Source organism: Pinus tabuliformis, chromosome 4_2, assembly GCF_031772625.1.
Source record: "Pinus tabuliformis cultivar Carrire ecotype Pingquan chromosome 4_2, CPIR1, whole genome shotgun sequence".
In the NCBI taxonomy this organism is placed as follows: Eukaryota; Viridiplantae; Streptophyta; class Pinopsida; order Pinales; family Pinaceae; genus Pinus; species Pinus tabuliformis.
The window spans coordinates 335,555,517-335,566,121 of NC_142304.1; the positions used below are offsets into that span (position 1 = coordinate 335,555,517).

Below are 10,605 nucleotides of genomic sequence, written 5' to 3' on the forward strand. Positions count from 1 at the left end.
GTCATAAGTGTGCCGAGAAGAAATTATTTTACATAAAATATGAAGAGGAGGAAGAAAAGGATCAAGAAACATCAAAAGAAGAAGATATACGCCAGGACCCCACCCCAAAGAAAGAAGAAATGAATCAGACCATATCTTGTAAAGCATTGGCAAGAATTACCACTCCTCAAACTCTCAAGATAGAAGGACATATCAAGAATAAAAGGGTGCAAGAAGTGAAAGATCACATCAAGAAAGAAGAAATGAATCCAACCATATCTTGTAATTCATTGTTCAAAATTACCACTCCTCAAACTATCAAGATAGAAGGACATATCAAGAAGAAAAATGTTCAAGAAGTGAAAGATCACATCGAGCATCAAGAAATGAATCGGACCATATCTTGTAAAGGATTGGAAGAAATTACCACTCCTCAAACTCTAGAGATAGAAGGACATATCAAGAAGAAAAAGGTTCAAGCAATGAAAGATCACATCGAGCATCAACAACAAGTTCTCCAACTTTTAAACGATAACGCCACTTCGGTGAAAAATCAAACGAAACAACAAGTAGATCAACATTGTAGTGAAAAATGTTTTGATGTAGGTGATTGGGTATTTTTACTGCTACATCTCAAACAAGCTATTTATGAGAAGGAAATGTTGGCAATACTACATGCACTTAAAAAATGGCGACCTTACCGAATGGGAAGACTCTTCAAGGATGAGGATGTGGAAACATTGTTTTGTGCTATTTATATTATCCAACCAGATTGGATAAACGAAGCAAGGGATGAATGGAAGAAGGACGAAGAAGTATGGCCACTTATTCAAAAGTTGCAAAAGATCCCAATTCAAACAATATTGCCAGAAATTGAAGAGGAAGGAAAAATCATATTAGAACCTGGAGCAGTCACAGAAACAAGAACCCGACAGCTACGAAATCGATCAATTTCAGAGTATCTCATCAAGTGGAAGAACTTACCCACTGAAGATTCCACATGGGAGGACAAGAATTTTATACAGAAGCATCAAGAACTACTCAAGCGTTGAGGACAACGCTTTTTGAAGGAGAGGGGCATGTTAGGCCCCTATACTACTAGTGTAACCCCTTATTGTTATTAGTATAACCCACTTATTATATTGATGTACCCATGTAGTGCCCATATTGTTCCTATTGTGCCCCATAGAAGCCCACTATTGTTATTATTGTGCCCTTACATTATTATTGTTATGTCGGCGCTCATTATGTTATGACCCCTTAGACTCCTATATATAGAAAGGAGGTCTTTTCATTTGTATCATCCAAGAATTGTTCATTTATGTAATGTAAAGGAGGTTGCCCCCTCGAAGAGGCTAAATTCTAAGGTGTTGATCTATCTTTTCTATCTTTTCTTGAGCTGGTTTCATAACATTGGATCCTGGCGAGGAAAAGACCGGACGGCCCAGGTTAATCGCACATGTTTTCGAGATTGATGTGACAGGGACAGCAACAACGCGTGGTTAAATGCATATGGTCATGTGGGTTTAGACCTTGTGCCCGGGATCCGAGGGAAAAGGGGTTATACGGGGTCTATAGGGTTTATAGAGGAAAACAGAAATAATGGGGTTAGGGGGAATAAGGGGAAAGAAAGGGAAGGAGGAAACGGGGTAGCGGGAGTTATAAGGGTATAAAGCACATAAAGGGAGGGGGAAAGATAAAATGAACAACTGCGAGCTCACCTTTTTACAAAAAACACACGGCCACAGTGTCTTTGATCCAGCAAATGCTGAATTATGCAGCAGAGCTAACACCAACAGTTGACAGTTGATCTCAGACTTCCTGAATCTAAGTGAGAAAGCATCAATGCTCTCGCCCTTCTGCATTCTGGTGTTCCTTGGCTTCTCCTGGAGGTACATCTTCCACTGCTCGGAAGAACTCTAAAATAGCTCAGACAAGGCATCCCACATCTCCTTAGTCATCCCTTTCTCTGCCACATGTGAGACTAGGCGATATCGGACACCATCCAGAATCGGCTTCTTCGCCTTTGCCATTTCCTTCTTGTACTCTGTCTGTTGATCAAGGTCTTGGGGAACTGCTACCACACTCTCTGTTGTAATGTCCCAAATGGGATATTTTGCAGAAAACTAACTGCACAAAATTTACTCCATAAAAATTTCCATATTTTAACAGAACATTTCCATGTAAAAATGTAACCATGAGCATACGGAAAAATAACAACAAAATGAACAGGAACAATCTCAACTTTATTATACTAGAGGCTAGGGTTTACATGTTGATACACAAAATAGTTGAGATGAGAAATTGGCCTCGAGAATATGCTCCAATGCTATAATGGCCCTCCAATCTGAATTGAACTGCACTAATGAGCTCTCCCGTGAATTCTGGATGAATTCACCAAGGGGAGATGCGAACTCGCCTAATCTCACTGAATCACCCAAGTGTTTCCATCCTGGGGCTACCAATGGAGTAGAGAACCGAGTTCTCAACCTCTCATACAAGTAGAAATATCAAATCCAAAATGTCCTCTAATGGCCTCCCCCTCCTCTTTTTTTAGATCTAATGGACCCTTCTAGAACCTCCCATTTTATTATTACTTTAATTATTATGGACCCTTCTAGAACTTCTCTCCAATCCAACCCTTGACTCAATCCAATGCCAATCCCACTCTCCTTATGACAAGGATGGAATGTTGAAGAGTTGTCGACCTGTATCCCACTGCCAACTGGGGCATGTAGTATCTGACATGTCTAGGGGTCCCCGCTCTACTACACCCCTAACTAAGAATATCGCACCATCAATAGGATACCAACTCATGATCTCTTGCCAATCCAATGCATGGACACCTGTGTAAGGAACAAGTCTACTAGGCTAATATGGGTCCCTGCTCAACTCAAGATGCTCTACTTGGTCAATCAACAAGATTTGTCTAAGGAAACCTACCCCTCTCTCTATAATAGGCAAAAGTGGGCAAGATGTGCTACAAGCCCTGTCTATGTACTCCTGGAGAGGGTTGCAGCCTGGAAATACTGCAGCTCTATTGGACACCACTGCACATGTCTACACCTCATCAATGGGTAGGCCCAAAGATGGATGCACCACCATATCCAACATCTCCCCCATCATCTGAACAGAAAGTCCATGCTCCATCAGTCCACTCGTCCCCTGCAAAATCGTCCTGTCGGGTCCCAACGCCTCCTGATGACCAATATCTGCAAATACTACCTCCCAGGTGGTTGCTTGCACATTTGCATGCTCCTCTCCAATGGTTGGCCCCAAGGGTGCCTACTCATCCTCTATCATGGGCTCAACATGAGCTACTAGCAGATTCTCCAAAAATGGCCCATCCTGCACACTTTTTGTATCATTTGACTCATGCTCCTCTATGAGCTCTCTATGCTAAAATTTAAAACACCAGTCGCTCATCTACTCCCTGATCTCCTTCCCTCATGGGGAGAATCGGCTACTCATCATACTCCTCTACCACACATGGATGCATATTTGGGCTATTTTCATCAACTCCACATGACTGCTCATGCTCCTCAGAGGCATCCCCATAAGAATCCATGGACTCAACTAAAAAAGAAGAATCCTCGACTAGAAAGTCAGAAGGAATCTCCTCCTGATCTACCCCTACCATCTCCTCCGTGTCAACCTTGCATGAGTGGTCAGGACCCCAAGGTTCCCTGTAGGTGCAGCAAATGCCCTTCCTCCTTAACTCATTCTTGCTACATAGTCCTCCAATCCTGAGCAACTCCTTCCTGGTCAACTATCTCTGGAACAGTCTAATGTTCTACTCAACCAACCTTTCGGCTAGCTCATAAGCAGCGGGTGAGACCATCTATTCCTTTCTCCAAATGGCCAACAACTTAGATTGTAACTTCTTGCAGATGGCATCACGGTCTCCCATAACTAAAGACAAGATGGACTGCATGTGTGCTTTGACCGTGTCTGGATGATGTTTCTTAATGTTGAAGAAGTATTGGAACATTTGAAAAATTAGGTCATCACACTCTAGATCAAACATGATGTCATAGGTTCGGAGCTTGGCCATATCTTCCAAAATCTAGAGCTTTTTCCCAAAGGTAAGACCCACAGTGTTATCCAAGTCCTGAAAGGTATCTACTATCAATCTGAAAACTCTCCTCATAACATCATTGTTGTAAGGAGGTATAGGTGCGGTCAATCTCATAATGTTGCTGAGACAGGATGCAACTGGAAGTCTGGCCCCTTCACAAGGTTCCTCCAAGAACTTGTGTTGTATGAGAGCAAACATAACTGGTTTTAGAGCCAAATTAGTTTCTCCCCCTCTGAATGATTCACTTCGGAAAGGAGAGCATCCAGTTCATCTAGTTTGAAAAGGACCTTCCATATGACCCTCATGTGTTTTAAATCTGTTCCAAGTGCAAGGATTTTGTGTCCAATCTCCAACTCTTTCTGCAGATCCCTTGGTTCTTCTTTTTGAAGAATGGCATAGACCCTTTTTGAGAAGGGTCTGTTGTTTGCTGCTGCTAATTTATTAAGGGAATTTAGGAAAGTTTCATCCATGTTTTAGTTCAATCAATGGGACAACAAATTAAATGGCCAACTAACTCAATACATAAAGCTCTCACAATTTACTAATCAAGCATCCAGCCCTTTTGTGATAAGATACACTCAGTTCTATCAATAATACTCTCAGCAGTGGACAACCCTCCATACATCAAGCTTAATAGTCCAAGGGCAAGTTCAATCAAATGTTCAATGTACAAACTTGAAAGACAATCATAATTGTTATTATTCATTATTTTCAAGGCTACATTGTCTACCTACCAAACAACATCTAAGATAGTGTTGGTAGAAACTAGAAAGGTATAAACCCATAGAAAAGGTGGTTTCTAACTTGGATGCCAGCTCGTCCACTTCAATTGAGGTGTCTAGGCTCCCTAAAATTGCTTATGTTGTTGCTTATTCTGCCCTTTTCTCTCCTCTAAGCATTGCTTGCATAGTGCCTTTTTATATTGCACTTTGTAACAATTCACATGACTCAAAATCTTTGCAGCAGAGTCAAAAGAGGATGTCCCCTCTTCTTCACCCTTGACAAGTCTCTTTTTCTTTCTGCCTTTCTTCATCTTCCTGATGAGAGCAAGGTCTTGGGCCTCTTATATTCAGGTTGAAACAATTTCCATCTTGTTTCTTCTTTAGTAAAGATAGCCCAAAGTTTCACATTAGTTGGGAGTTTTTCTCAAACATAGACACCTTGAGGCTTGAGGCTTGAACAAAGGCTTCACAAATAGGAGGAAAAGCCATTTCGTGCAATAAGTAAAGTCCTCACTTTTTATATTTGTACAAATGGCAAAGACCTCATCTCCAAAATCGATAATCATGAGGTAACTTGCCATAGTGTTTGAATCACTCATGCACATTTGGTAGAGCTTGTCCTTATAAAGAACCTACCTAGAAAGGTTGACTCAGATAAAGAGTAATCAATGCCTTAAACCCCATTCAACCCATTGATCTCAATTACAGACGGTCACAATTCAGCATGACGGGCAGTTACTGAATTGACTGAACTTGTTTGCTAGGGAGTTGTTGAATAATGTAGTAATGCAAGTGGATGTACATACTACAAAGGACAACTGGTAAAAAAACCGGCACTGATAGTGAAGAAATGGGCTATAGAATTAACAAAGGATATTATTGATAAAGATGAGGATGACAATGACTTGAAGGTCGAAAATAAGCAACAACTTATAAGACAACATCTACTTGTTTTGGGTTAGCTCCAATAAGAGCTAGGCTGTAGATGGATTATAATCGCATACCCATTTTTGCACTATAAAGTACTATTACAAGATAAAGCAAATGGATGTCTGTTTGAAGCAAGCTGAGGCAGATGTATGTCAAGCTGTCACAAGCTCTCTATTGTAGGCAGTATTCTTGATGAGAACGGGAGGAACAGAAAAGTGTTGAGTCAACACAAGACAATGATCTAGTTGACATGAATGAGAACCAGAATGTTACCGTTGCTTTGTTGTATGGACCCTAAAGCAGTAGCTAGAAAAGGTAGAAAAAAGGATCACTAAAGTAGGGACCCAAGGACCCAAGATCTTCTATCCAATCCACGGATAGTAAAGCATGAACATGACAACCTTATTTCTCAGGAATTATCTGAGAGTAAGGAAGAGGCTGGAAGCCTAGAACAATGTAACTCCTGAATAATACAAGTGGCAACAAAAAAATTGACTCTGACATGACAACATTCTTGCTTGAGGATGCTCAAGAGAGGAATTCAGAGAGACTTTAGCAAAATTTCAGTAACATCATGACTGGCTATGTTTCCCCGGCCAGCATGGTAAGGAAATTGATGAATATAAGAAAAGTAATCTGCTATATATGTTTCCCTGATTTCTATTTAGTTAGCAGATGCAGTTTCTTGACCCATGTCTATGTTGGATTTATTGTTGTCAAATATTTGCAAGAGCTTCCAAGCATCAATGTAGCAAAATTTTCACGGTGAAATTTCTCCATTGTAAATAGAACTAGTTAGACTAGATATAACTCAAAATTTCAAGAAAACTTTATCCATATAGCAAAAGGAGAGTATTAACGTGGAATCAAATCCCATCATAGAGATATGCCATTTAACAGATGTGAATATAAAGATTGTTTTGTGAGATGAAAGCCTAAGAGACACCATACAAACACCAATCAGTGTTGTCCATATGAGACTTGAGGAACTTATTTCTACAAAAGCTGGAACCTTTGGGCACATCCTATAATATTACAATAATAGCAGAATCTTAACTACTCTAATCAAGCCACAAGAAGCAAGCCTGATATGTGAAAGCAGGGTGCTGCTACAGTCACATCCTATAATGTTACAGTAACAACAGAATCTTAACTACTCTAATCAAGCCACAAGAAGCAAGGCTGATCGGTGAAAGCAGGGTGCTGGTACAGTCCCATCAGGGTTCAATTCCCCCGTACAGTGTATGGAAGAGCCTAACCCTTGAAATGTTAAAAGGTGATTAACGTTAGGCACTTACGGTTAAAAAACGGGTCTGTGGTACTGGTCTTTAATCCACAATGCCAATCCTTAATTACTCTAGTCTTCAAGATAACATGTTGGAATAATAAAACAAAATACCCTTATCCATTAGTGCTCATCACAATACCCATCATCATTATTCTCCTATTGCCCTCCATTGTTGTATGAGATTGTCTCGCAAAGCCATTGTAAATACGGATTTGGGTTTTCTTCGTTGAAGGTTGTAATTAGGCTTTCACTGATGTCTTATAGCCAATTTCAGACAGCAAAACGAACTACAGTGGGTGCATTTTTTCCAAGTTGGACCTAATAACTAATCTAAAAAAGAGAACTTGCCTGAATATTTGGTACCATCGTAAGCAAGGACAAGCCGCCACTTCCAGAGGTCTTGGACATGGGCACATCTTTCGGCGCTGTTTCCAAAGTCTTCTGCAAGCACCCAATTTATTTGCACGGACGGTCGTCAATGTAAGAGCATACCAACAACTATGACTGGAGACATTATTTGGTTAGAGGCAATTTTCAACCTGTACAATCATTCCCACTTAGTTGATTGGACATGGCAAATGGTAGACACCAACTTCGAAGCACGCAGGATACCATCTCATCTCCTCTCTCATTCCAAACTTTTATCAGTGAGTTATCATTCTCCACAACTAAAACATATGCAGGTGAGGATATCTGACAAGAACGGACTGGAAAATTTTAAGCAGTTTAATTTTTTTAGTTTGCTTAGTTGCGATGTCGTATGGGTATTCTGAACATGGGAATTTTGAAAATGGTTTGAATTTTCTTTTAAATTTTTAAGAAAGAGTAAAAGTGGAAATGGAAATAGTAAATATTTGAAAAGAAATATTGTAAATTTTAAATAATAAATGAGATAGGTTATTTTTAATGATAATCCTATTCATCCTTTACAATGATCTTATAGATCATTCGATAGGGTTGGTAGCTCAGTGGATCAGAGCTCATGGTTCAGGACCGTGAAGTCAAGGGTTCAAATCCTTTCTAGCCCAAAAGATGTTGTATTTTAAATGAAAATTCCTTTCCATCGCGGTATAGGAGAGAATCTTTCTTTATAATAGAATAAAGTATTCTATCATAATCCCGGATCGATACTTCAGATTCCTAATCAATAATGAATGGAAATGATTTCTCAATGATTCATTCCACTATTGATTAATAATTTTCATCATTGTATTTATACTTATACGACTTCTCTTCATACAAAATAAGATAGGAAAAGTAACAATTTTCACCTTTATATGGAAGGAAAACTCTATGTCTATAAAGGAGTGGTTCGAAGACAAGCGTAAAATAACTGCATTACTAAAAAATTCGGTCGAAAGGGATAGTAAGGATGCCAATGAGACGGAGAAAAACAAGAATAAAAGTATTGATTACGCTAAAATTAAGAAGTTATGGGCTCAATGCGATAATTGCGAGAACTTGCTATATCTCAGATTCTTGAGAGAGAATCAAAGTGTTTGTAAAGAATGTGGATATTATCTGCAAATGAATAGTTCAGATAGAATAGAACTTCCAATTGATCGTGACACTTGGCGTCCTATGGATGAAGACATGTACACTCTAGATGTTCTTCAATTTTATTCTGAGAATGAACCTTCTCATTCTGATAATCTTAATTCTGAGGATGAATCTTATAAGGATCATATCACTTTCTATCAAATAGAGACAGATTTAACTGATGCTATTCAAACAGGTATAGGTCAATTAAATGGTCTTACTATTGCACTCGGAGTTATGGATTTTCAGTTCATGGGAGGTAGTATGGGCTCTGTAGTAGGTGAGAAACGTTCTCACACATAGAATATTTGATATTCTTCCTATTATAGAAGAGATATTCATGAACATAACAAGAAATCTATTTCTCAAGACTATTTTAATTGTTGTTTTAATATATTGTGATATTTGTGAGAATTGTCTTGAAAGGAAAAAAAATCTACTTTGTCATGATGAAATAAAATGTCCTTCACTTTGTTGCTAAATAGATTCCTATTCCCTATTCTTGGATCTATTCTGTTTCATTTCCCTGAACGGTGAATATGTTGCCCAGTACCGGCAGGTATCATCCCCCCGAGAATAACATTTTCCTTCAAGCCTTTCAACCAATCGATGCGACCTTGTAGAGCAGCTTTAGCTAAGACCCGAGCAGTGATGAAATTAAAAATAGTTTTTGGGATTATTATTTTTTGTTTTTGTCTTTGTCATTCATTCATTTTTTATTCAAATTAATGATGAGCTAACTCAATCTTCTAATAGTTTTCTCACTGAAAAGACAATGTCAAAAAATCGATCCTAACATATCCACTACCCCATAAATGCAAAAAGTACACACCCGTTCTTCCCAAGTTTCTTTAGGTCTTTTCCATCAACCCGTTTCACACCGAAGTTGATGCAAGTTAGTTCTTAATTGAGCAATAAGAATCTTTGCTCTCTATGGAATGTTAGCTCCAATGTACTCTTTTTGTTGGAGATCACAAGTGGGTTTGAATTCCTGAACATAGTACTTCTTCTTTCTGCCCAACTCTTTTCCCCATATACACTTATGGAACTTCTCCATAACAAAATTCTTTAACTCTTTGCTATTTGTGGAACAAGCATTGAGGTAAATATTCCATTTTTGGATCCATTTGTTGTTTTGTCTCATCCATGATTTCTTTTTTTCACTCATACCTTCATTGAAGATAACTTTAGGCCATCTACCTACTCTCATTTGCTCAATTATTTTTACGTACCTTATGATATGCACCATAGAAATTGCTTCTATGGGAGCTGCTCTTGTTTCACTCAACATTATCTCATAAGGAACCGAACTTTTTATTTTGAACTTGCTCATGATCAAGCGTTTTTGGATTTTCTCAATTTGCTTCCATTTTGAGACAGGGATACTACTATCCCATAGTTCACACCCATATAATATTACTAGAGAAACTAGGAGCCCAAAAAGCACTTTAATCGTTTTCCAATCCCATAACTCCGTCTCTCTACATCTGTTTTGAAGAGCATATAATGCTTTCCATCCTCCTCAAATTCTCTTCTTTCTGCAGTCCTCCCAATTAAGCTTATTGTTGAAATCAATCCTAAGGTACTTGTATTCATTTACTTCTTCGGGAATGTTTCCTTCAAAAAAGAATGTATGTTGGCTCTACTTCCTTTTACTAGAGAAAATCATTATTTTGGTTTTTGGTATTGACTTGCATCCCTGTTGCTTTACAAAAAATGCTCAAGGGCATATAGGTGCATCTGCAATCCCTGACCCAATTTAGCAATCAATACAAGGTCATCAACATATAAAAGAAGCTTTATCACAAACTCCCTCAACCGAACACCATCCCCACCTTGCAGATTTAGCCACTCTTCCAATTTATCAATATATAAACCAAAAAGAGTATGGGATAAAGGGCAACCTTGCTTGACTTCGATGTCACTTCTAAAAATTTCTGAAATGCCTATTGAAGTTCTAATTTTGATTTTCACCTCTTCATAAAGCCTATTGACAGTGGCTCTATAATGCAAAATAATTTCAAGTTCTTCCATTCTACTCCACAACTTATCTCTAGGGACCGTGTCAA

At 38.7% G+C, this 10,605-nt stretch overlaps 1 protein-coding gene and 1 non-coding gene across 3 annotated transcripts in view; one reads left to right on the forward strand and one right to left on the reverse strand.

Moving 5' to 3' along the window:
* LOC149169313 (uncharacterized) overlaps window positions 1-7,764 on the reverse strand; it is a 160,989-nt gene extending 153,225 nt beyond the window's left edge. The window contains exons 1-2 of one of the 2 annotated variants that reach the window (XM_089428645.1): window positions 7,537-7,764; window positions 7,346-7,438 (exon numbers count right to left, since the gene is read on the reverse strand). In XM_089428645.1, the coding sequence (XP_089284771.1) occupies window positions 7,346-7,438; window positions 7,537-7,612 (169 nt within the window). In that variant the 5' untranslated portion in view covers window positions 7,613-7,764. The remainder of the gene's footprint in view (window positions 1-7,345; window positions 7,439-7,536) is intronic. The other variant, XM_089428643.1, reaches the window with a different exon arrangement.
* Window positions 7,765-7,951: 187 nt separating this feature from the next.
* Window positions 7,952-8,025, forward strand: TRNAL-CAG (transfer RNA leucine (anticodon CAG)). The gene has a single exon. It is a non-coding gene; the product is annotated as a tRNA-Leu (tRNA).
* The last annotated feature ends 2,580 nt before the right edge of the window (window positions 8,026-10,605 follow it).